Genomic DNA, 27305 nt, shown 5'->3' on the forward strand with positions numbered 1-27305 from the left:
TGCATTCCTGATAGAAAAAAACCAAACAACTAAAACAGGAAAATAGATCTCATTAAAAGAAATAAGCAGAGAAACTAAATTTTGCTGAAAGGCACAATGAATACTAAATATGTTAATGGCATACAACTTGAAAGTACCAGTTAAATCAGTTATAGGAAGAAAAAGATACTTTTAATTTTTCCTTTTCCAAACCAGATAGGTCTAACTCAAAAATGAAGAAAAAAGTTGAACAGCATTTTAGATAAGCTAGTTATGATAGACTACTGGGGAAAAAAGGAATGGTAATAAAAAATAATATATTTTTTTCTTAGCAGTACATGATACCTACATGAAAAATGGCCATGTTTAGGACATAAAAATCTCAGTTATTTGTAGAAAGCAAGAAATATTAAATTCATCCTTTTAAATTATATTGCAACAAGAATTTAAATAAAAGACCATGAAAACAGATTAAAAATTAATTGAAAACTAAATAATTCTAAAGAATGAGAGTCAAAGTATTAATTATAGGTATGATAATTAAAGAGAATGACAACAATGAGACAACCTGCCAAATTTTATGGGATGCAGCCAAAGTACTATATTTGGGAAAATTTTACATCTTTAAATGCTTATATTGGTAACATAGAAAAAAAAAAAGGAGATCAATAAGTAGAAAGAATAAGAAATTCTTATTATGAAAAAGAAGTAGAAAAAAATGCAAGTTAAAAGACAATTGAAGACTAAATTGGAAATTCTGCAAATTAAAGGACAAATTAAAAAATGTAAAGATAATGTTGAACTAAAATTTAAAAACTGGTTTTATGGGGGGGAATAAGATGTATATAAATCTTTGTTAATTTGACTTTAAAAATTACATCAAAAATGAAAAAAGTGACTTCATCAATGAAAGTTAATTACAAGCTCTTTTGGTTAACTGCGTGTCAATAATCAAAAATTCTAAATGAAATGGATATTTATAAAAATATAAATTGTCCAGATTTTCAGAAGAGGAAATAAAATATTTCAGTAATTAGATATTTAGATAATAAGTGTAAATGAAAAATCATTAATGAATTCCCTAAGGAAAAATCCCAACGACCAGATGGATTCACAAGAAATTTTTATCTAACATCCCTAATAAAGAACAGGGGCAGCTAGGTGGCGCAGTGGATAGAGTACCAGCCTTGAATTCAGGAGGACTTAATAAAGAACAGTTAGTTCCAGTGCTGTGTGAACTATGTCTCTTCGTTTATCAAATACATGGAGAATTGAATCAAGTTTATAAAACCACAGTGGTCATAAAACCACAGTTGATAAATGATCAAAGAATATAAACTGTTTTAAGATGAAATCAAAGCTGTGCATAGTCATAAGAAAAATGCTCTAAATGACTCCTGATTAGAGAAATGCAAATGAAAACAACTCTGATGTACTAACCATCTTTTTTCAGATTGGCTAATATTTTTAGAAAAGGAAAGTGACTAATATTGGAGATGTGGAAAAATTGGCACTGTTCAGGGAGGGAAGTGATTCAAGCATTTTAGAGAGGACTATAAAACTGCATAACTTTTGACCTATCAGTACCACTACTAGATCTGTATCACAAAGAGATCAAAGAAAGGAGAAGAGAACCAATTTGCAAAAAAGTATGTGTAGCAGCTCTTTTTGTAGTGACAAAGAATTAGAAATTGATGGGAGAAGGCTGAACAAGTGGTATATGATTGTGCAGCTTTCTTTTTCTTGGTTTTGTCTTTTGATCTCTGTATTCTTTTACTATATATGACTAATGTGGAAGTATTTTTCATGACTGCACATGTATAATCTATATCTAATTGCTTGCCATGTTAGTGAGGTATTTAAGAGAAGGGCAAGAAAATTTGGAACTCAAAATTTTAAAAAAAAGTTTTTATTTCATGTAATTTGAAAAAAATTAAAATTCACATAAGGTGAGGGTAAGTGGAATGGGAATAGATTTGAAGCAGGGAGACTAGTTAAGGCTATTCCAGTAGTCCCATTTGAGAAGTTTGCGTCTTGAACTTTTAGATCAGGAAATGGTTTTCATAGAGATGCAGTTGGACTCATAAGAACTCAAGAAGTCACCAAATGTAGTATAGATCAAAGATTCATAATCTGGGGAACATAAACTTTTTTGATAATTACTTTTTGATATTGTTTTCCTTTGTAATTCTTTATATTTAATTTTATGCATTTTAAAAGCATATTCTTTGAAAGGGTTCATAGATGTCAGGAAGCTGCCAAAGTGGTCTATCAAATAAATGAACGAAGTTTAGAGGGAAGAAAAGAAAGGGATAGAGGAGGTCACTTCAGAGGCTGCCCTTGACTAGGTGATGGGATCTGGCTAAGAATCTAATAAGGTAGGTTGAGAAAGGTCTGAATCGTGGAAATCAAGGGAAAGCAGTATAAATAAAACCTGGAAAGGAGAGACTATCCAGAAGGAAGTGAGTGTAAAGAAGTCAAGGAGGTCCATAATTGAAACAAAGCCAGAAGATTATAATGATGATGACTGCAGTTTCAGCTAGATAATGAGATCAGAAGTACTACTCGTGAGGGTTTAGACTGGTGAGAAGAGAGTATGACAGAAGTATGTGTAGACTTGAGCCATAAAAGGGATGAGGATTGTACGAGAAAGCCAGCAGGGATAGGCTGGCCAAAGATGGGCATGTTTGTAGGAAATAGTCATAGAGTGATTCAGAATGATAGTGGGGACAGTTTGCTGTAGAATTGAAGATTTTAGAAATCAAAGACACATTATAGTTTTTGAATTGGCAAGAAGGGCCATTTATTTGAAACCAGAGTGAAGGAGGAGATATGGAAAGATGTCCGAGAGACTGCAATGAGCTGCTGCTTTGGGTAAATTGTCTCTTTTTTCTGTGATGTCTGAGATGAGGTTCTTAGTTTAAAGATTATTGGGAGGGTATACTATTGGAAGCTTGAGAAAGACTTGAAAAAATAGTAGCAGCTTTGGAACAATTTCTAAAGAGAGTGGAAGAGTTTTAGAATATTTTACTTGCAGAAATTATAATCTAGTTAAAATTAGATAATAAAATTGTAGTGGGGAAGAGAGTATGGCCAGTGAAGAACTGTTGGTCTGAGAAAGTAGTGCCAGGAATGGAGTTTATGATGAATGTGTCAACAGGGTTAAGATTGTAAGCAATAGGAAAAGATGGAGTGAAAAAAGTATGATCAGATAGATAAGTGCATTTCAAAGTTCATGTGCCTAGAAATGGAACATTTGTGAATGATAACATCAGGGGTGTGACTATCACTACCTGGGTGGGAAAATAGATCATGGAAATAGAGTACAATACGATTTCTTAGGAGCTATTGATTTGTATGTTAAATTCCCCTATCAGGCAAGGAGATAGGGAAGAGAGACTGCAAACCAGACACCTAACTCATTAAGAAAATAGAATAATGTTCCTTATAAGGGTTCTCAAGTTTAATTTTGAGGTTCTGAATTGCATGATAAATTTGAATAGTAGTAACTTCTAGTGTGAAGGTGGTTGTGCTGGGAGAGTGGGCAGAAATGGTAGTAGGGAATAGAAAGCAGTTCAGTTCTCCCTCTGGTTACTGATTTGAGGGATATGATAGAAGAGAAAAAAGGAAAATGCTTTTCCTAGGAGCTACCATGTCAGAGTAAGGGTTAGAAGATGGAAGGAGAAAGAAAGGTGTTTAAGATGAAAGTCTGTTCTACTTGGAGCAGGAATCACTTCCACATCACTTCTCATCGGGCATAGTGCAATGGCCTCTTAATTTCTCTCCTTGGCTTCAATCTCTCTCCTCTACTGCTTCTTTTCCCCATAGCTGTCTGATTGTTTTTGTTTTGTTTGATAACAGTATTGCCATTTCTGTCTTTTTGGATTTATTTGATTCATAGTAAAAAATTTTCCCAGACTTTAATTTTCTTTTCTTTTCTTTTCTTTTTTTCTTTAAGGTTTCCTTTGAGCAACAAATTTTGGGATTTTGTTTTATTACCAGATCTGTCACTCTTTATCATTTTTGTGGATTGTTTAATCCATTCACACTTAAAATTATGAAAGTTAGGTCTATATTTTCCTCTATTTGTCTCTAAAATGTCATCCCCCCCCAATTAGGATTTTTTTTCCCCCTTTAAACACAGCACAATGTTTCTTCAGTTATTATTCTCACCTCAAGCTCCCTTATCCCACCTTGTTTTGTTTTTAAATTTGTCTATGCCTTTTACTAAAAAGAATTTATTATCCTTATTCTCATTATTTATTTCCCCTTAATATCTATTATAGACTTTTATTCTTTGATTCATGGCCCTTATTCCTTTTTTTTAATTTCTGCATTCGTATTGGAATTAAAGCTCTAAGGTAGCTGCTTTGGGTTCCTCCTAGTTTCTACATTAGCCTTCTAGATCGTGTCTTCTAGTTCCCCTTTTTCTTTTGTGCCTCATTTAGAAATAATTATCATTCTTTAATGCTGTCTCCTCCCACCACTAAAATAAGATTTCTGCACTTTTTTCCCTCTTTCAATACCTCCCTTGGATAATAGTTTTTCCCCCCATTGTTAGCCTTTAGATTCATAAGTATTCTTCTTTACCTTCTTTCTCCCCCTATAGTTGTATGTGTCCACCAATTCTGTAACTTAGTCCCAATAAAAATAAAAGACATTGATTCATATGTAGGTGAGATCTTCTGAGAGATTTCATGATATTTCAGGTCTTTTCCCCCAGAATCAGTCACTTCTTATTCAACGTCTGCTTTCTTCCTTGTATTTTGGAGAAAAAAAAATCTAATCTTAATGGTTTCCTTTGTTGATGTTAGTTGCTATATTTGTTTACCTTTTTTGTATTTCTACATTTGAAAAGCAGAGTCATTTCTTCAGGTTTGCCTATTTACTAAAACATTTCTTTAGATTCATACTTGAAGTATAGGTCACTTTGAGCTCCTTTGATCTTTGGGATACATTTCATTCCCTTTTATCCTATCTGTTGAGTGCTTTACAAAGATTGAAATGGGATGGGACTCTTAATCATACATACTTGAGGGTATGCCAGAGTAGAAAGAGGTCTTCTAATAGGAGAGACCTGGTCCTGTTTATAATTAGTGAGGAAAGGAGTTGGTAGAAGTTGAAGAAGAAATAAGAAGGAAATGATTGGGTAGGTTTTCTTATTTCTTAGATGTATACAATGTATACAATGGGTTTTCTTATTTCTTAGATGTATACAATGTATACAATGGCCAAATAAGCCTCTTTCCTGGACCCTAGGACAAAACTAATTCCTTGGAAACTGAACAAAAGAATAGAAAGAATGGCTGTTGATGAAGAGTGTTTGTGACATATTAAGTAGGGAAATAATGTCTTCATTTTCTCAGTAATAAACTCTTTTGAAGAGTAAAGAGAGATGATATTCTAGGGCTGAAGTGGAGGTTTGGAACAGTTGGAAAAATTATGTTAGGGAAGAATAGAAAAGTCTTTGAACAGCTCAGTTGAAAAATTACTTGAACTTTGTAACTACTTTTTCCATTAGTTCTCAGTAGCACCAGAGTTGGAATGAGCAACTTTTTTATGCCAAGGGATGAGCAGAATGTCCAGAATGCTTTAAATTTATAATATTCTCAATATACTGGGTTTTTTTGTTTGTTTTTAACTTTTTATCCCATTTGCTAGGAGTGAAAAACTAAGGTAAAGAAATGTCACTTTTGAAATCAGTATCACTATACATCAACAAAGGTGGGGCTTCGAAGTTGGTTTCTCCTTCTCCCTCTTTACCAAGGTCATTCTGTTGTGTATGCATTCAAACTGAAGAAATTATTCAAGAAAATTTAGTTAGATGCTGTGGGGAGAAAGGGGAGTAGAAAAATAAGACATTGTATCAGGCAGCTTCAATTATGCTGTTATGTTAGCATTAATAATGTAAGTTATCCCCTGAAAACTATCCAGAGATCTTCATAGATTCTTCAGCTCCTCTTAATGTAGTAGCCTTACAGTCCTAATAATACTTATATCTTGCTGGTATAGGAAGAAAATTCAACTGTTGAAAGGCTTGCTACTTTTCTATTTTAGGATTCAATTTGCCTGTTCCATATGCAAGTTCCGCAGTTTTAAAGATGAAGAAATCCATAAGCACCTACAGAGCAAATTCCATAAAGATACACTGCGTTTTATTGGTACCAAGCTACCTGACAAGACTGTGGAGTTCTTACAGGTGAGGTGTAACATAGAGGATCATCAGTTGATTATTGATGCCCAAAATTTGCTTGAATGCTTGTCTCAATTTTGTAAATACCAAAGGGTGGGCAGAAAGAAAAAAATTAATTTGGTGTGCTAAATCTTATGTCTTTTCCTAGTACCCAAATGACCTGCCTTTGTTTTTGCTTTTTTAGGAAACCATCATGTTTAATGTAAATATTTAAGCTAGGGTTTTAACTTGGCATTCTCCAACTGAGTGTTGTTTTTTTGTTTGTTTGCTTGTTTGTTTTTCATATTCTGATAACTAATTTCAGTATGGGTTTTTTTTTTTTTTTGTTTTTGTTTGGTTTTAATTTACAAATGTGATTATGAAACAGTCCATAGATGAGACTTCGCCAGATTGCTGGACATAGAGGTAGTGAAAAAGCTTTTGAATGAAACTTTTTTTATGCATAATTGCCCTTTCCCCCTTTATGTTGTCCTCCCACCTTTCTAGGAATACATTGTGAACAGGAATAAGAAAATAGAGAAGCGTCGTCAGGAACTGACTGAGAAGGAAAGTGTAAAGCAGAAACCAGACCCTTTCAAAGGTGAGTTGAGAGAGAGGCTTTAATGAAAGTAGAGATAGATCCATATATGCATCATAACATCTAACACACTCAGAAATTTTCTGTTAGCCTCAACACAGATAAAGTGAATTTAAAAGGCTAAAAAATGATTATAGTTCGCATATTTAGCAGACAAAATACATAGAAACAATTATAGAGAAAATTTGTTTATTTTCCAAACATCTTTTGAGAAACCAAAAGAGTACGTATTTTACATGAGACAACTTTAACTAATGTTCTTTAGTTAGGTGGCATCAAGAAGCTTAATGAGAAAGATGGATAGAAAGTGAAAGGGTTACAAATTTCATGTGGCAATAGAGCCCTATAAATGAATAATTATAAATACATAAACAATGATTAAACAACCCTCATTTGGATCTACAGGAATTGGCCAAGAACATTTTTTTAAGAGAATTGAAGCTGCACATTGTATGGCTTGTGACATGTTAATTCCTGCCCAGCACCATCTTCTTCAGCGGCATCTTTATTCTGCCGACCACAATCACAACCGCCGTGTAAGTGCTTCCCTGCCCTATTCTGAAATCATCTATTGTGGTGTAGAAGGTATAAAGTTGATGATAATCTTGATTCTTGTGGCATACTCTCAGTATCAAAACATCTTGTGGTTATTTTGAGGAATTACGTTGGAAGGGAGCTTTTATTTTTCTAAATTAACCTTGTCATTTGAAATTGACATTTTAGAGAGACTTAGTTGAAATTTGTGAACTTGAGGATTTTCCTAATGTAAAGTTAAGAGATTCTTTCCCATCTTCTGGTAATAGGTAATCTGACCTAAGGCATGCTATATGTTGTATCTAACGGCATGGACCCTTATTTCACTTTTGTCATGTATTTGCAGCACACAGCATGGTAATTCACAGAGCTGACCTTGGACAGTATAGATTCCTAACATCCCAACTTCCATGTCTTGATTACTTAAGAACTTCTCTCTCACCTCTTCCTCCACCACCTTTCCACCCCAATGTAAAACAAGAAAAATCTAACTAGCAGAGGTTAAACAACTTGCCTGAGCATATCTAACAATTTGTACCCAGATCTTCAGACTAGAAGGCCAGTGCTCATACCACCATGCCCTTCTGAATCCAAATAAATTGTACTGCTTCTTTCTCTGGAGAATGATTATTTTGTTTGTTGTTTTGTTTGTTTGTTTTTAGATAATAGCTAATATTTTGTATAGTGCCTATTAGAACCCAGGAACTGTGAGCACGTTGACTCAGAATAATCCTGGGAGGGGATAATTATTATCCCCATCTTAAAGATGAGTTAACTGAGGTAAGCAGAAGTGAAGTTTCTTGCTCTCAGGATTATACTTAAATGTGTAAGGTTTGATTTTAATACATCTTCCTGATTCCAGGCCCAGTACTATATCTGTTGTATCACCTAGATGCCTCTAAATAAGACTTGTCATATCATTAGTATATTGATTTCCTAGTGAGGAGATTGCCTCTATCAATGCAGATCAGAATCTCTGTAATCTAGATCTTTTATAGCAGGCCTATAATCTGTTTCCTTTTCCTCAGTGAAAGTTTCCAAAAGTAATCCATATTTGCTTTCCTCTGTAGCTTGCTGCTGAACAATTCAAGAAGACAAGTCTGCATGTGGCCAAGAGTGTCTTGAACAATAGACATATAGTGAAAATGCTTGAAAAATACCTCAAGGTTTGTGGGGGCAGGGGAAGACATGTCAGTGGGTAAGACAAATCTTTTGAAAAAAGAAGCATTATGTAGACATACCCACAATGCAATATTTGGTAATTTTTGGATTTTCTAAAAAGATGTTATTTATCTGGGTTTTACATGTGCACAAGTGTAGTAAGTAATGTGATTCATGCAGATCTTAGGGATTCACCGAGGGAACATTGTTTTTATATATGTTTATAACTTAATAATAATAAAAAAAAAATTTAGTTACTTAGTTCGCTACCTATTTAACTCAAGAACAAAACTACTCTGGATAGCTTAGCTTATCCACTTATCCCAAAGTATCCCACTTCTTCACTTTGTTAAATTCCCAATAATTTTGAAATTTAGAAGAGACAGACTTTCAAAGAGTTTGCTTATGGAAAAGAAAAGCTCAAGGAACACATTGTCAATTGAATGCCCATCCTGATAACATTTACTGGGAAATTTAGAGTCTTTTTAATGAAAGTCCAGTTTTTGCAATTTAAAGAATTAAGACTTCCTTGTTTCTGTCCTTCAAGTATTAAAGTATGTATTCATTTCTTGTCAATAATTCCTAGAGTCCTTTAAGTATGCTAAAGCATTTGTGTGGATGCCATGGGATGTGCAAAAATAATGACTCAATCAGATTCAGAATTGAGCTTTTAAGTGGAAAGTTTCCTTCAAATTTAGGATCAGAACATGAAGTTAACAAAGAAAAAATGTTTTTAGAATCTTTATACTTCCTATATTTTGAGAACAAAAGTCCTTAAGTCTATTAATAATGCCCATAATGTCATGGTCTTTGTTATTAAAGACAAGTGGATAATATAAATCTATCCATGATACCATTAGGTATAGGTTTTTGCAGTTTTTTCCTAAGGTCACTTATCTATTTCATCTAGTTTTTCTGGAAAGTTATATAATTATATAATTCACAAGAAATTGTTCAGATTTTTTTTGAGGGGGAGGGTAAAGAGTTGATGTATGTTTATTGGGGGGAAAGTTCTTTTCTCTAAATTAATGTAACTGCTTTAAAAAATATAGTGTTGCTTGGACTGTATGTTATTCTAGTTCAGTTTTAGAAAGTAATATCTCTTAAGTTGTTGTTTTTTAAGTTTGTTAAGTTTAAGTTTTCTAGTTGTTCTTTATATTGTACTTTCTATGACAGGTCACTAAATGTTTTTATTAATTCACCAAGGGTGAAGATCCTTTCACAGATGAAATAGTGGATCCAGATGTTGAAGGAGATGAAGACAGAGAAGAGACTGCTGAAGAGGTTGTTACAGCAGTATTAGCAGAGGTCATTGCTGCAGCAGTCAGGGCAGTTGATGGAGAAGAAGCAATAATAGCTCCCCAAGAGAACAGTGAAGTGAGGACCAAAGGACAAAACACTGTTGATACTAGTGAGTCTAGAAATGGTGATATTTCCAGCCAACCATTGGAAAAAGAAATAGTCAGCAAAATAACATGTGAGAATGGGAATACATGTGTAGGAACCAGCAAAGACAGCAGTCAGAACAGAGAGCTAGATCAAGAAGGAGACAGCATGGGATCTGTCAGTGCTCACGAAAAAGAAGCCAACGTAGAAAACTTTGGTGCAGAATCAGAAGACGAGATTGTGGTAGAATAAGTTTGGTTTTTTGGTTTTTTGGGTTTTTTTGTGTGTGTGTGAAGATGATTTATTGGGCACTATTATAGAATCCGTGGATGATTTTTCTTTGGATGCAACATTCAAGTATGTTGCTGGAAGACATGGGATTTCAGGAAGGAACCCATCAGGGCTGTTTCCTTGGTGTATTTTGTAGATTTGCTTAGTTATGCTATGCTTTCTACATCCTTTTGTTTTAAGTTGAAGATTGCACAAAGTTGTACATTTCTTAAGAAATAATAAAACTGTAGTTCTCCTTTTGACCTTCAATTAAAAAGCATCGTTTCAAAATAAAACTTGACAGTTTCCTCACTAAATACAGCTCCTGATGTGTTCATTTCTTTCTTTTTTTTTTAAAGCACTTATCTTTTCCCACTGCCTTTATTAGTCTCATTGAAAGAAAAAGAAAAACCTTGTCACAAATATGCATAATCCAAAGCAAAATAATTCCTCACGTGGGCTATTTCCAAAAATGTCTCATTTAGTTCCATTGTTTCTCTGGTAGGAGTGGATTTAAAGTCCTCTGGACTTGTGGTTTATAATTGTATTGCTCAAAGTTCAAAAGTTCATTTTTATGCTATATGTGCTCCCTTCACTGCATCTTTTTATAGATTCTGAAATTAATCATTTCTTTAGCAAAACAATATTCCATTACATTTACATACCATAATTTATGTGGACATATCAAACAGTTGGCATCTCCCTTAAGTTTTATTTTTGGCTATTATGAAAAGAACTGTTATAAATTGTTTTCATACAAATAGATCGCTTTCATTTTTTTCTCTCTTGGGGGATTTATTTCTTTATATGAGAGATTCTACCAATTTGAAAGCAGAAATTAAAACAACCAATTGTCAAACTCATCTTTTTTGACCAATTCTGGGAATCAAATCCAGAACTATTAATCTTATGTAAATTTTGGAATGATTAAATAATATTTAGAATTATTTTTGCTCATTGGAAAGATTACCAGTTGTGATATGTTCTGACTGCCTGGAATGAAAACTTTCCAAATAATTTTCTAAATCATAAAAGAAGGGAGGTAAAATGATTCATTAGTAATGACTATAGAATATCTATATGCAAATCACTGTTTAGGATACAAAGAATAGAAAGTGATCCTTTTTCTTATAATTTATCACCTACTTGGAAGAATAAGGTTTGAAACAAGTGACAAGTTAAACAATATAAAAGATAAATAATTATTCAGTAAGCAAGAAGTGGAAATACTAGATTTCTATTAACTTTTCCTTAATACTTGATAGTGTAAGAAAAGATTAGTCCACATGGTTTTATCAAGAAAAATGTCTGGATCCACTGCAATACAAAAACAAATCCTGGAGTTGCAAATATATCTCTGAAAAACATTAATAGGTAACAATGGTTTCCTTACCAGTAAACTGTCTCACTTTTAACCTTTGGATGTTAGTTGTTTGTTTTTTGTTCCAAATTAGGGACTTCCATGGCTATAGGAGATAGCCTGTTATAATGGAAAAAACCATATGGATTCAAATCTTGCCTTTGGTACTTATTGTGTAACTATGGTCAAGTTAATTAATCTAATTAAGTCTGTTTCTTAGTAGGAATAATGCTAAGAACTATCCATCTCATAGGGCAGTGAAAGCTGAAGAGCTGTATAAATGTAAATTATTTATAATAAACAGTTTCTTTACTTTTTAGTGAAAGATTTCTCAAATGTTTCATGTAATATTTTGCATCAAGAGCTGTATGAAAAGTTTTTTCATGCTAGTATTAGTTACAAGTTTTATTTGATTGAGATCTTGCTGGCAGATCTACACCACAATGGAGTACAGTTAAAGTAAAGAAGTATATAGAGAATGATGATATTGGAAGGTCAGAATTAGTTGACTTTTGGCCTCTGGAACAGTGGGCTAAATGAATTTGTATTTCAATTTGTTTAGATTCAGATCTCCATGCCACTTTGTAATCATCTCTATACCATCTACCTACACTCCATTTCTAGCATTCCTTTATAGTTTTATTTTGTAGAATGCAAGTTCTGAGAGCAGTCTTATTTTCAGATGCAGCATTTAGCATAATTCCTGGTATGTAGTTATGTCAGTAAATGCTTTATTAATGTTATTTTTATCCACTAAGGAAATTAGTCTTTGTAGCCTATTCTGAATAAATTGTCTATATAATTTTAAGTCAATTCAGAAATAAGTATAAAACACTGAGGGTATAAATACAATTAAAAATGATAATTAATGCTCTCAGGAAAAATATATTTAACTGGGGCAAATAGATACATGGAAACTAAGTTGGGAGTAACAGAGGAAGAGGAAAAGCAGAGCATGTGCTTTAGGAAAACCTGAGAAATATTTCAGCTGGAGATTTGGGAAGGTACCAATCTGAAATCAGGCCTTAACAGGAGAATTAAAAAATTGGTGGATGAAAGTGAGTACATTTGCAGACTGGGTGGCAAATGCAAAGAGATTTCATTATGTTTATACAGTCACCAAAAATTCCTGAACATTTTAATAATAGTGTTAATAACTGATAAGTTAAGGGACCATAAAGGGCTGCAGTTTTTCTCTGATGTTATAAAAATCCCTTACACGAGAAGGTAATTACGCTTTAATTAACGGAAATTAGCTATCTGTCCAGCAAGATGTACATCTAATTCTACTCTTTTAACAGTAACACTGGATTAGCAGGCTTACACAAAATTTCAAACCTTTAAGGTAACTCATTTCACACACACCTTAAAAAATGAAGAAACAGATCAATTCTGGTTAAGTAAATTGTCAAAAGATACTGCTATCTAATGAAAAAGCTAGAATTAGCTTCCCAGTTTAGTACTGTTTTTACAATATCTCCCAAAAATGCTATCTGAAATATGTGAATAAGTTATATAGATTAAGGATGACAAAAATGAGTGGTAGAGTAGGGCTTAAATTTTTCACCAAGGCCCAGAAGGATGACCCAGATTCAGTTACTCTAGAATATAGCAAGCATCAAGATAAGAAAATTAATGCTCTATTGTCTTCTTACCTTTTGAACTCATCCTTTGAACCTTCATTTCACAAACTGTTCTAAGATACTAAGCTGCCCTTTAAAGCATGTTTAAACATGTTCTCTTCCAAATTCTGTGTTAAGATTACTTCAACTTTCATATACCAAAACTGAATACAACTATCTAATTCAAATTTTGTTTACTGAATGAATTAATATGTATTTAGAATGTACAAAAAGTATTATTTGGTAAGTGCTGGGGACACAAAAGAAGACATTACCTAGTCTCTCAGGGCTTACATTCTAGTAGGGGAGACAACACACACAAAAGGTTTCTGCTGGAAAAACCTGAAAAAACTTGCATGAATTGATGCTGAATGAAGTGAGCAGAGCCAGAACATTGTACACAGTAACAGCAACATTTTTCAATGACCAATTATGATAGACTTAGCTCTTCTCAGCAAGACATTAATCCAAGACAATTCCAAAAGATTTGTGATGGAAAATACCATTCACTTGAAGAGAAAGAACTGTGGAGTCTGAAAGCAGATCAAAATATACTATTTTCACTTATTAAAATTTTTTTTCCTTCCTTGTAATTTTTCCCTTTTCTGATTCTTTCACAACAAGACTAATATGGAAATGTATTTAACATAATTGTACATGGATAACCTATATCAGATTACATGCTATCTTTGAAAGGGAAAAAAATCTGGAACTCAAGATCTTACAAAAATGAATGTTGAAAACTATATGTAATGGGGAAAAATACTATTAAATGCAAAAATAAAAGGTTTCTGCTGCAAGACAGAAACATCCCTTAGTCTTTGTTTTGTTTTGTTTTGTTTTGGGGGAAGGCATCGAGGTGGCACAGTAAATAAAGCACCAGCCCTTAAGTCAGGAGGACCTGGCCTCAGAAACTTACCACTTCCTAGCTGCATGATCCTGGGCAGGTCACTTAACCCCAAATGCCAAAACAAAACATCCCTTAGTTACGTTGCAACAACATGTAGTAAAGTAAAATCTTTAATATTTCCAATTAAATTTTGCCAATTTCTGATGCTGAGCCATTTGATATTGCCAAGTATTCCGTTAGCAAGATCTCTCTTTTCTGGGTTTTCAGTAACTCTGTCACCACCAGTACAAACAAGTCCAGGATGTATCTGCAAAGGGGTCACTTCCCAGGATGATGAATGTTCCCAAGGCCCTTGGGTTCAGGGCTCTAGACTGTCTTCATTACAGCCTAAGAAAGTGGCCAAAATGATAGATGAATTTTTCTAGCATATGCCACTTTCTATTTTGTTCTCAGAGTGCCCTGCTGCTTCAGTTAAGCTGGCTTTTTGTAGGAATGATGGACACCTTCCTTCTCCACAGGGACTGCTTCCCAAATTGTGGCCATAAGGCACTTCACATATCATTATGCTCTTAGGGAAAACTTAGAATCCAGTGGGAAAATGTAGATAGCCAGACTGTGGTAGAGAACACAGTATCTTCCCTTGGAGGTCAAGATATGTGCCCAAAGGATTCCCAGTAACATTCCCATGTATCACAAGATCAAGCTTTTTGATTTTTAATTTTGATTTATCTACTCATGTTCACAGTCACTCCTCAGAGTCCATTCTGACCATGAATATCTAAAGAAACCAGTCATAAAGAACCAATATAGCTTTGTCATATAAAATGCAAACTTTTCCTTTTCTTCATACAATTACTAAACTAGGAAACTAGAGGAATCCCATAGATATCACATAGGTTTTTGCAAAGAGTACTCAAAGTATATCATGATATTCTTGTGAAAAAGAAAAAAAAAAGTGTGTGTTGGAGTACATTATGATTAGATACAAACTCGTTTAATGGCCTAATTGAAAGAGTAGTTGTTTATGCTCTAATGGAGTGGAATGTTCATATCTGCCTATGTGCATAATTTTTGACTTGTCTCCATCTTTTCCACTACACTGGGACTTTTTTCAAATGCGTAACTAAAATAGAGCTGCATTTTATAAATGCTGATAGACTACTAACTCAAAAATTCTGTCAAAAAGCAAAAGGAGGTTTAGTTCACTTACCATGCCCGTATCTTAAAACTTTTTAGACTGATTTTATTGTCTGATGTAATACACTTCACCAAAATAAATAAATAAAAAAGCAAACAACCTCCACAAGACATATACACACACAAAAGTTTCCTGAAATATCATTTAGAATTCTAGGCAAAGTAGTCCCCCCTCCTTTTTTAAACATTTTTAACAATGATCTAATGCTAACATTGATTACAGTATCTGTTTTGTTGTTGTCTATATTGTTTTTACATTGTTGTACACAACATATTGAGTCACTTCATACACTATATTTCACTGGATGCTATATATGTATCAATATTAGTGCAATAATGTTCCTTTATATTCATATATCATAGTTTTTGAGCTATTCTGCAATCCCTTGGTTTATTTCCTTTTTGTTTGTTTGGGGAATGGCTCAGTCTCACATGTTAGTGTCAATTACCTCTAGAGAAAACAACAAATATTTTATACAAAGAATCCTCCCTGTCCCCCAACATTATAATTTTCTTTTGATCCTCAATGTATTATTTTCATTTGCCTTAAAGTTCTTACATTGTATATAAGCAGGACAATTTTGTCTTTTATGCTTTATTCCTTTTTATTTAGTGTAACCTTTTAATACTTAGATATTTTTTGTCCCTTTGGAACTAATATGTGGAATCAAGTACAGTATGTAACATAAGATAATATTTTTCATCAGACCTATTTCCAGTTTTCTTAGTTGTTTTTAATAATTCAAAAACAAGAAAGGAGAATTCATGAATGACCTGTTTGTCAACCTATGTTAGATATCTGTGATCATAACTCTTAAATATATTCATAAACCATCCCGCTACTGTGCTTAGAAATTGTACCAGGAATGGAAGCTACGCCAACTAACTTATAATCTGTAGACTCCATTAATTTCTTTAAAAAAAAAAAAAAAAAGAAAAAAGAAAAGAAAAATGTTTCCACTGACTCAATAATTGCATCTGCCAATTCTCAAAACTGATCTTGGTTGGGGACCAGCCCTCTATTATTCATTTTATCTGGTCCATTTTAGGCAAAGGATCATTCTGTTTGACAAAGTAGAAGGAAAGGAAAAGTTGATAAGCTGGTTGATAACTCTTCTGCATGACCCAATCATCTTGCCAATTGTGACAGAATCCTGCCATAATTTTGTACAGAAAGAAATAAAGACCTTCCTTACTCTCAAGGAAATCACAATCTAATGAGGGCAATAAGCACATATGTATAAATGAGCTATACCGAGGAAAATAAGAAATTAGGAGAGCTAATTAGTGAGATGAAGAAAGGCTTCCTTGTAGAAGATGGGATTTTAGGTGGGACTTAAAAGAAGTCAGGGGCAGAAATGAGGAGGGAGAACATTCTAAAAACAGGAAACAAATGGTGATGCAGAGAAAATAACCAGAGCCCAGCGAAAAAATGTTTTGTTCATAGAATAGCAAGTTTGGCATGGTCAGTCTATAACAGAGAACATTGAAAAGTTAAGCTAGGTATAAGAATACTGTAAAAATAGGAGGGGACTGAGTTATAAATGGATTTGAATGCCCAACAAAAATTATTGTGTCCTGGAGGCAATAGGGAGCCACAGGAGTTTGAGAAGGGAAGTGACATGGTCAGATTAACACTTTAGAAAAATAACTTTGGTGATTGAATGGAGGATGTATTGGAGTGGGGAGAGGTTTGAGGCAGATAGGCTCAAAAGCATGCTTTTCCAATAGTCCAGGCATGAAACAATGAGCCTCCACCATAGTGGTAACAGTATCAGAGGAAAGGGGTATATTCCACAGATATTGCAAAGGTGAAATTGACAGACCTTAGCAACAGATAACATGTCAGGAGACAGAAAGAGATAGTGAAGAATCCAGTATGACTCCTTGGTTATGGACGGGGGAACTGGGACTGGATGAAGAGTGTGTGTGGGAGCAACATAACCTGTTCACTTTGGATTTGATGACTTAGACATCCATGTAATCTTGCATTATAGCTTGTCTCTACCCATTATTTTGTGAGGTTCTCGAGGGCAAGGGTTGTTTTTGTATTTAGTATAGTGTCTGGCATGAAGCAGGCCATTTAATTTGATTTGACTTGATCTCCAGCAGTTTTTCTGGTTATTGAAAAATCTTTTCCAAAGTAGTTTTCATTCTTTAGTTCTTCTATCTTTAAAGGACAACAAGAAATTATATTTGATTTCCTTTGGACAAATAACCTTATAGCATCTGTAAAGCACAATTACTGTGAAGTCCCCCATCACTGTTTTTAATTATGCTTTCTCACAAGGTTTGTGATGTTCCAAAATTCATCCAAACCACTTCTGTTTTTGTCTCCCTTGATTTTAATTCAAATAAATGCTTCACCTTCTTCCTCTATCCCTTTCATTGCTAAGTTTCCTCACATGCATGTGTTTACAAAATACCATTTCCCCTACTTTCTATTTATTTCTATCCACAAAAAGCAAACATCTTTTCCAAATTCAATTAACATCATTTCTAATACAATACTGGAAAGAATCCCGGTAGCTAGTAACACTCCCAGAACACTTTCCCTATCTCCCTCTCCTTTCCTGTCTCCTTTCATTTCTCCCTTATTTTCCTATCTCCTCTCTCTACTTTCTTCACCTCTTTTCTCCCTCTCTCCTCCCTTCCTTCCCTCTCCTCTCTCAATCAGTTTAAAATTTTTTTTAAATTAAATTTCTATTTTTCAAGCAATGTATTTTAAACAGATTAAGGAGAAATATGTTTTCATGTTAAATTTCAATTTACTAAAATTTAAAAACTAATTAAAATTCCATTGTGGTCAATCCTTCCCTCCCTTTACCCACTATGGTCCTCTCCTTCCTTTCCTTATCACTTTTGCCTAATACACCCACCAAGTCTCTTCTTCCTTCTTCCCTCTTGTTCCCTATCCCCACCTACTGTTCAAAAAACTGCTTCTCTCTGCTTTCCCCCTCCTCCATCCTTGTTACTTTTCAATTCTCTTCTGACTTCATTCTTCCTGCTCATTTCTCTTATTTTTTTATCCCGTCTTTCTCATTTCTCCCCTGGATCTCTTTTTCCTTATCCTCCTTTCTTAAGTTTCTCTCTGAATTTCTCCCAGGATGTCTCTTCCTTCTCTTCCCCTTCTAATTCTTCCCTATTCCTTCCCCATTCTCTACCCATTCTTTTCCTTCTCCAGCTTAACCTTCTTTTCTTTGTACCCCTCTCTTTCTTTCTCCCTCTCTCCTTTTCCCTTTTTCTTCCCTCCCTTCCACCTTTCCCTCCTGTCCTTCAATTTCTTTTCTTGCTCTCTCCTTTCTTTTCCTCCTCCTCCTTTTTCCCCCCTCTTCCCTTCTCTCTTTCTTTCCTCTTCGATCGAAGTTCCAGTTCTTCCTTCCTGCCCCTTCATCACTTCCCTTCTCCTCTTTCGCGGCTGTTTTGAACCCGCCCTTTGGGTTTTTTGGCTCTTCACTCATTTCTTCCCAGCAGGGCAGTCTCATACCCGCTGAAAGGGTCTTACGCTCCCACCTTCTTTCACTCGCTACTTCCCTCCCTTCTTCCCTCACTCTGCGCGCGGAATCAGGAGTTGATGCGCAGTCAGTCGACTTGCGGACGCGACAGAGAACAGTTGCGCGAGGGCAGGGAGAAGCGCGCCCTCGAGGGGTCCGCGACTTGAGAGGGGCGTGGCCAAGTGAAGCGACGACGTGCGCGTACGCGAGTACGTACGTCGTGACGGCAGAGCGCTGGCGGCGGCGGCGGCGGCGGCGGCGGCGGAGCTGTTTGTTCTGTGCTCCTGCTCCCGAGAGCTGAAACAGCGGCTCCCGGAGGTACCCGTGGAGTTGGGGGACCGGGCCTGGGCCCGGGCCCTGTGTGTGCAAGTAGAGGCGGCAGCAGCGGCGGCTCCCGGGCACCGCGCTCCTCGGCCGCGGGGCTGGGCCCCGGCGCCGTGCAGCTCGGAGGAGGCGGCGGCAGAGGCGGCGGCAGTGTGCGGCCTAGTCCCAGGTGAGGCGAATGTATCTGTCCTTCAGGGAGGGAGGCACGTACCGACGACTGAAGGACGGCGCGCGGGAAGCAGGCAGGCGGGGAGCTACTACAAGGCCGCTAAGCTCAGCTGGGTCTGGCCAGGAAGCGGTCCCGAGTGATTGGGGGGGGAGGTTGTGGGATTCTAGACATTTACTTACGCCTCCTGCCAACGTAACCTGCATTGCGTAATAGGACTAGTGCGCCAAACACACCTACGCCATCTGCGCAGCGCCGCCGAGGGGCGGGGGGACGCGGGCGGGGGGGAGATAGGGGAACCCTGGGACGCCGCACGGGAAGGGGGGACCGGGAGACCCTCTTACTCAGCGAGTTTCATTCTAGGCTCTCTGCGGCCGCACGGCATGCCTTCATAACGGGAGTGCTTGAACCCCGCTATGTCCTCTGCGCAGCGGGTCGGGCTCGGGGGTTACTCTGCGCCGCCTGCGCACAGTCGCCCGGGACGGGCGCTGCGCCGTTGGCGTAAGGGGAGGTCTCCCCGCTCGTCGCTGCGCCGTTGGCGTAAGCGGCGTCTCCTCCCCCTCGCTCCCTCCCTCCAGCTCTGCTCGCCGCCGTTGGCGCACGTGAGGGGGGACCTCCGCCCGGGTCTGCGCCGGCCGCGTAGGACGGGGGAGGGTGCGTGTCTGTGCTGGAAGCTCGGGGGCCGGTCTGGGGGCGCGGAGAACGCCGGACCCAAGTTGTGGAGAGGGAGGGGGACAGGGGGCGGGCTGAGATTGATGGCACTTCCTGCCTCCGCCATTTTGTAAAGTGAGCAGGAGGAAGCAGCGGCGGCCGCTGTGACTGTGGTTGTGCTGCGGCGGGAGGCGCCCAGCCGGGAACAGCCGCCGCCTGCTGCCCTGGGTGAGCGGCAGTGACGGGGCCGGGGGGAGGGTAATGGCCCGGTTTGGCCCCTCTCCCCCCATACCTTCATCCCCGCGGCATCTGCTTGAGGCCCAGCCCTCCTTGGGTAGGGCCTTGGCCTTGGTTCTCCCGTTCCCTGGGCCCGAGGTCTTCTTCATTCTCTGCAGATCCCTCACGTGGGCTTAGGGACCCGCGATGCCCTTCGAGGGATAGAGGCGTACTCCTAGGCCAGGACATGGGTGGGCTGTGCGGGTCGGGCCCCGATGCCTGAGCCGAGTCAGCTTGACCTCACATCCCTTTTGCGATGCGCTTTCCCTGGATTTCTTAATTTCCACTTATCCTTTTGGAATGCTTATTTGTTGGTGGAGAGAGGGGCCTGAGGGTTTTGCTGGATTTGGAGAGGTGGGAAAAATGTATTCCTAAAGATGAAATCTCTGGAATGCGAGAGTGTTTTGGGACCCGTGACCAGCCTCTGTTCGGTTTCTTGTTGCAAGGCATTTAATTTTGTTTCGCTTGTAAGTGCTTATGTTTCTACAATTAGGTTCTGACTGTTTTTATGAATCATCAAAAGAAAAGGAGACTCTAAAAGAAATTTAATTTACTTAAAATGGAATCCAGTATTTTGTGAATTGAGAAGTTATCTTTTGATTTTTGAGGACGTAGTAAATACTTTAAGGCTAGTGAGTGAGTTATCTGTCTTTCCTAAATGGCTCTGTGATTAACTGAAGTCCAGTTTGCTTATAAACATGATATTTTTGTGGTGGCTGTTTTTAAAGTGAATTTTTTGGTACAGCCTACTTATTTTTTAGAATTTATAAAGGGCTTAGAATTAGGCTGCTTAGGTTGTTTTGCTTTATATTTTTGTAAGTTAAAATATGTCTAATATCAGTAGTGTTGGCTGTCTTTAGAATGGAAACTACTTTTTCTTAGATTTGCTAAGATTTGCTTTATAAAAGTTTTTTGGAAAAGTATTTTGAGTTCATTATTCTCTTCTGTATTGAATATTGTTGTAATGGAATAACAGTAGCAATAGGGATTCTTCTCAAATTCTGAAAAATAGAATAGTTTTTATTTAAAACAATGGTTTTTGACTGACAATTCAGAATAATGCATCTTTAAATTTTTAAAATGTTACAAAATGCAACATTTTTTATTTTAAGCTTGAGAATGGCCTAAATGCTTTTTAGAAGGAATGGACAGATTGATAAATTGAATAATGTAAGAGTGAAGAATGTAAGAGTAAATTCTAGACTTTGAATGGGATTTTATTGAAAAATAAACATTAAATTTTTGGGGGGGTGGGAACCAACCTGGTTTTATCTCTGAGGTTCTGTGAATAAAACTTAAGATTAGTCCCTGCTTTTTGAGAAATACTTAAATTGTGACAGCATCTGTATTTAAAGTATCTTTAGAATATCTTTGTCATTAACCGTTCTTTCAAATTTATAGTTGTGTATGAGAATTAGTTAAGAGTTGTAATTATACTTGATGGGAGTTAAATAAGGAAGATGTTATTGAATTATCCTAGGGTGTTTTTTTTTTTTTAATTAATTCTTGAAGGGTCTTCTATGCATTAGCAATGATTTTTGTTCAAGTTATATTTATACAGTAAGAGAAAAAAAATGCAGTATTAAATTCTCCAATTATGACGATTTTAGCTGTTGAATCATTTGCAAGAATAAATTACACAAATTTTCATTGTAGTCTTAGAAATAGCAAAGCAAAAATTGTATATCAGTGAAACTTGTAGGTCTGTTATAAGTCTGTCTTTTACTGATCCATGTTTTCAGATATAATTGTTATAATTAAGGTGTTTAAAAATACATATTTTTAAATTTGAAATTATCAGTGCCTTGTAGGAATAAGGTGTGGATAACTCTCTGTTTATGCGCTGAAAACACATATTTTGACAATAATGGGAAGAGTGCTGAATGTGGAATCTGAATACTTGAATTTGAACTGAATCTACTTACATCACCTGGAGCAAGTAATTTCTTCTTCCCTAAAGGTGCTAGGGTGGATGACCTTTTCTAGCTGTACTTCTCTATCTTTTGCTTATCACCTAGAGATTTATTCATATCTCAACATTTCCTAAATAAAAATGGGAAGATAAGACACTTCAAGAAATTGTAATGCAAAATGAAATAACATACAAGTGGCTAATGAAAGTTATTGCACCTTGAAAGAATTTAATTTAGCGATAAAGTATCAGTATTGGTTGTTCCTAGTACAACATAGATGTCCTTGTGATCAAGATATTTTTGAGGTTGTCTGGGCCAAATTATTGTATTTCAGATTTTAGTTTGATTTTTTTTTTTTTTTTTTTTAACCATACATTTTCCATTTAGGAATTTGAGTATTCACTGTGGGTTTTAGACTTCTTTTTACTTGTATAGAGGGGGAAAGTAGTTGCAGATTGACTAAATTTTTTTTTTTTTTTTTTTTTTTTTTTCATTTGATGGTACAGTCCAGAAAACTACCTTGATTGAGTTCCATGCAGACAGTTTGCTTGGAATAGGACAAAAAGCTGTAGACTTGAATTTAAAAGTAATATGAACATGAGAAATCTTACACTGATTACCTTACTGGTTTATGAAGAAAATAGAAAGGGAATGTGGTAGAGTGCATAAAATGAATGCTAAACTTAGAATCATGTAGAATTGGTCTGAAATCTTACTGTTGAGAATGGGCAGATAATCTTTCTTAGCTCTTAGTAAAGGAGGAAAATAATACTACTCATCTTCACTACCTAACAGTTGTAAAGGTCAAAACATCGAATATATTAAAATGCTTTTGGGATTCTAATCAATCAATAAATATTAAGTGTTTATTATGTGTCAAATAATTGTGTTACACATTGGAAATACCAAAAGGGAGCAAAAGAATAGTCCCTGCCCTCAAGGAGCTCTTTCCCCACCTACCCAGCCCATCCTTACTCCAAGCTTTTCCCTCTTTCCTTCCATCCACCAGGTTTACAACTTTATAGAGTTTTTCTTTCCCCTTCATCTCTATATTGCAATACATTTCCAGTCTTTGTTGATCCTACCTTTACTCCAACAATGATTCTTAACTCATTTTGTGTCATGGAACTCTTGCATTTTGGTGAACCTGTAGGTAGATCTCTTCTCAGAAAAAATGTTTTTTAAAGTATCGAGTATTTAGGACATTGTAAAGAAGATAAATTACATTGGAGTGTTAAATAAAAAACAAGTTCAGGTTAAGAATCTCATTTCACATTTCTTCAGTACTATTTTATTTTTCCAAATAAATGATAAAGATAGCCTTCAACACATATCCCTGCAAGACTTCGTGCTCCAAATTTTTCTCCCTTACCTCACAACCTCCCTAAACTCCCCCAAGACTGCAAGCAATACATATAGGTTAAATATTTTAGTAGGTTAAATATAGCAATTCTCCAACATAACATTTCTTGTACACCATCCCCGTCCTTTGTAATATTCATTACTGCTTAAATGGATTACTGCTATAACTTATTTGTCCCCTGCTTGTACTGTCACCCCAGATCTTTTTTCCATACAGTTGCCAAATAAAATATTTTCTAAAACACAAATTTAACTCTATCTCTTGCTATTTAATGGTTCCCATTTTCTTCTAGGATAAAATAAAGGCCTCAATCTGGCATTTAAAGCTTGCTAGTTTTGCTTCCACCTACATTCCAGTCATATTTAGTTTTGCATATCATGTTAAATCCTATTGGGATATCATCTTTCAATTAATCAGCAAGTGTCTATTCATTGCCTATATGCCAGTCAGTATGCTTAATACTGAGGTTATACAAAGACAAAAAAAAAATGGAACTGTTTCAAGCTTGTGTAGCTTACAGCCTTTGTTGAGAGATATTCGTTATAAATTTGAAGAATGAATCTGAAATATAAGGTTGCTAAAATACAAAGTAATTGAGGGAGAACTCTGGAAAGACATCTTAAGGTAGTGGTAGAGCTTTGTGTTTTAGACACAATGGTCTAACTAGGTGAGATCAGAACATTTAATGACTGAGAAAAACGGCCAGATTTGGGTTTCATACTTTTTTTTGCTTTCATTTTTAAAAATCTGTACCTTGGAAGCATGGCTTAAAAAGCAGCATATTAATATGTTCTTCCACTTGTTAGTGCTGAAGTTACTTTGTATGTACTTTGTATTTACTTATCTCTGTATGTTTTATGTGCCCCCAATAGTATAGGTCCTTGAGGAGAGGTATGTCTTATTTTTATAAAACTTTGTATCCACATCATTCAACACTGTCCTGAAGATAATAGGTGTTTAATAAATGTTTTAATTGAATAGAGTAATTTTAGCTAACATTTATATAGGGCTTTGGATTTGTTGAATGCTGTACACATTATAGCTCATTTGATCCTCATACAAATGTCAATTACTGTTAAACTTTAAAACATGAAATGTAGACTAACTTGTTCTAATCCATTCTAAGTTTTGTTACAACTTAAGATTTTCATGAGTCTGAGTAAACAATTCTGGAAATAGGCTAATGATATCTTGTGTTTACATAGTACTTTAGAATTGTTAATAAAGCAGGTTTTGTACATTATCTTGTTATGTTTGGTGAAAAACAAATTTTGTCATTATGTTCTGTAACAATAGATATGACTGATTAGAAGTCTTTACTGTCAGTAAGTGTTAAGGGAAGGAAATAAACAAATATTATATTTCACGTATGTGCCAGGTATTGTGCTGAGCAGTTAAAAAAAACACACACACACATTTAATTTGATCCTCACAATAATTGTTAGAGTTTACAATTGAGGAAACGGAGTTAAATGTTTTATATATATAAATGTATATAGCTAAGAAGCTTCTCAAGCCAGATTTGACCTGAGATCTAAAGTCCAGGGCAATTAATTTATCCACTGAACCATTAACTGCCTCTGTTATCATTTTAAAATTCACTTTTTTTCACTAGTAAATTATCACAGGGATGGCCAAAAAAAAAATCACAATGGGGACAAATTACTAAGAGGGGCCCCAAAATTACATACTTGAATATAGGTCGAAGTTTATAACTCGACCTTTTAGAAATTTGGTGTCTCTAGGAGTTTTGGTGTGGCATCGCTGTCTGGTTTCTCCTTTTGGAAGCCAAGTATGTGGGTCATAACAGAGCAGTCTTATCAAACTACAGATTTTTATTGTCCCATATACTATGGACAAGATGTTGAGAGTGAATAAGAATCCTAAAAGTAGTCATTTTTAAGCTAATCCTTTAAAAAGTGTGACTTTTTAAAAATAACCATAAAATATAAATCCTAAGTTTAAGGAATAGAAATAGAAAGAACAGATATATATATAACCCTCCCTCTAATCCCTCCCCCCCATGACAGGAAATCCCATACATTTTACATATGTTACAATATAACCTAGATACAATATATGTGGGTAAATACCATTTTCTTGTTGCACATTAAGTATTAGATTTTGAAGGTATAAGTAACCTGGGTAGATAATCAGTAGTGCTAACAATTTACATTCACTACTCAGTGTTCCTTCTCTGGGTGTAGTTATTTCTGTCCATCATTGATCAACTGGAAGTGAGTTGGATCTTCTCTATGTTGAAGATATCCACTTCCATCAGAATACATCTTCATACAGCATTGAAGTGTACAGCGATCTTCTGGTTCTATTCATTTCACTCAGCATCAGTTGATGTCTCTCCAAGCCTCTCTGTATTCCTCCTGCTGGTCATTTCTTACAAAGCACTAATATTCCATAACATTCATATACCATAATTTACCCAACCATTCTCCAATTGATGGACATCCATTCATCTTCCAGTTTTTAGCTACTACAAAAAGAGCTGCCACAAACATTTTGGCACATACAGGTCCCTTTCCCTTCTTTAGTATTTCTTTGGGATATAAGCCCAATAGCAGCAATGCTGGGTCAAAGGGTATGCACAGTTTGATAACTTTTTGGGCATGGTTCCAAATTGCTCTCCAGAATGGCTAGATTCTTTCACAACTCCACCAACAATGTATCAGTGTTCCAGTCTTCCCATATCCCCTCCAACATTCATCATTATTTGTTCCTGTCATCTTAGCCAATCTGACAGGTGTGTTGTGGTATCTCAGAGTTGTCTTAATTTGCATTTCTCTGATCAGTAGTGATTTGGAACACTCATATGAGTGGGTATAGTTTCAATTTCATCATCTGAGAATTGTCTGTTCATATCCTTTGACCATTTATCAATTGGAGAATGGTTTGATTTCTTATAAATTAGGGTCAGTTCTCTATATATTTTGGAAATGAGACCTTTGTCAGAACCTTTAACTTTAAAAATATTTTCCCAATTTGTTAAGAAGTAGGATCTTATGGAAATGTACATTTTGTCTCATTGTGAAGTAAATCTTTTTGAGAATTACAATTGTCCCAGAGTAAAAAGAACAATCAGAGAAGATAATTCTCCAAAATTGGAACTCTTCAGAGGAGTATTGAGTGACCAGGTGTAGAATTTTCTTCATATATTTAGACTGGACTTGATGACATCCTCTTACTATTGTAATTTGTGCTGACGACTCATCCATGTTTGTTCAGTTGCTATTTCTGAACCTAGGTATAGAACTTTATATTTTTCATTGAGTTAGGTTCCGTTCATCTATTAGATAATGTTTTGACAACTTACATTTGATAGCCCTTCCAATTTAATATTCTCAGTTCACAGAATCTCTCAAGTTAGAAAGGGACTTTATAGCCCATCAGACTTATGACTGAATAAAAACCAGCTAAGAACTTTGATTAGAAAGCATTTCTGATTGATCAAAAATCTACATTTTAGTGGCTTCTCCTTGTTTTTCTTAGTTCTGCCTTCTGATCTTTAAAAAGAATAAGTTTTAATTACTTTTCCACATGACAACCCTACAGATGCTCAGAGATAGCTATCATGTCATTACTAAGTCTTAAGTCTAAACATCTCTATTTCTTTCAATTGATTCTCTCCCCCCCCCCCAGGCAATTGGGGTTAAGTGACTTACTCAGGGTCACACAGCTAGGAATTAAGTGTCTGAGATTAGATTTTAAGTCCTGACTTGAGGCCTGTGCTCTATCCACTGTGCCATCTAGCTGCTCCTTGCTGGTCACACTCCTGTTTATTAATGTCCTTCCTTAAAAGTAACTCGAGGTCTCATTAGTATTTTTTGTTACCACTAGATCTAATTGATCTTGCTGTCCACTAAGTCCTGTTTTTTTAATATATGACATTAAATAGATAGGGATGGGTATGCAAATAACACATGAACTGCAATTTGGTCTTCCCTATCTTGTGCATTTGACTGAATTCTTTTCAG

General features: G+C 35.9%; 2 protein-coding genes across 5 annotated transcripts in view; both read left to right on the plus strand.

Moving 5' to 3' along the window:
• Window positions 1-10417, plus strand: part of AKAP8 (A-kinase anchoring protein 8) — a 54957-nt gene extending 44540 nt beyond the window's left edge. For both annotated transcript variants that reach the window (XM_074306660.1, XM_074306667.1), the window contains exons 10-14: window positions 6037-6178; window positions 6659-6752; window positions 7155-7285; window positions 8354-8449; window positions 9651-10417. In XM_074306660.1, the coding sequence (XP_074162761.1) occupies window positions 6037-6178; window positions 6659-6752; window positions 7155-7285; window positions 8354-8449; window positions 9651-10082 (895 nt within the window). In that variant the 3' untranslated portion in view covers window positions 10083-10417. The remainder of the gene's footprint in view (window positions 1-6036; window positions 6179-6658; window positions 6753-7154; window positions 7286-8353; window positions 8450-9650) is intronic.
• An 8401-nt stretch (window positions 10418-18818) lies between these two features.
• Window positions 18819-27305, plus strand: part of BRD4 (bromodomain containing 4) — a 139755-nt gene continuing 131268 nt past the window's right edge. For 2 of the 3 annotated variants that reach the window (XM_074306630.1, XM_074306638.1), the window contains exon 1: window positions 18819-19116. The gene's annotated coding sequence lies outside the window, so the exon portion shown is untranslated. The remainder of the gene's footprint in view (window positions 19117-27305) is intronic. The other variant, XM_074306647.1, reaches the window with a different exon arrangement.

This window comes from Sminthopsis crassicaudata, chromosome 1 (assembly GCF_048593235.1).
Source record: "Sminthopsis crassicaudata isolate SCR6 chromosome 1, ASM4859323v1, whole genome shotgun sequence".
In the NCBI taxonomy this organism is placed as follows: Eukaryota; Metazoa; Chordata; class Mammalia; order Dasyuromorphia; family Dasyuridae; genus Sminthopsis; species Sminthopsis crassicaudata.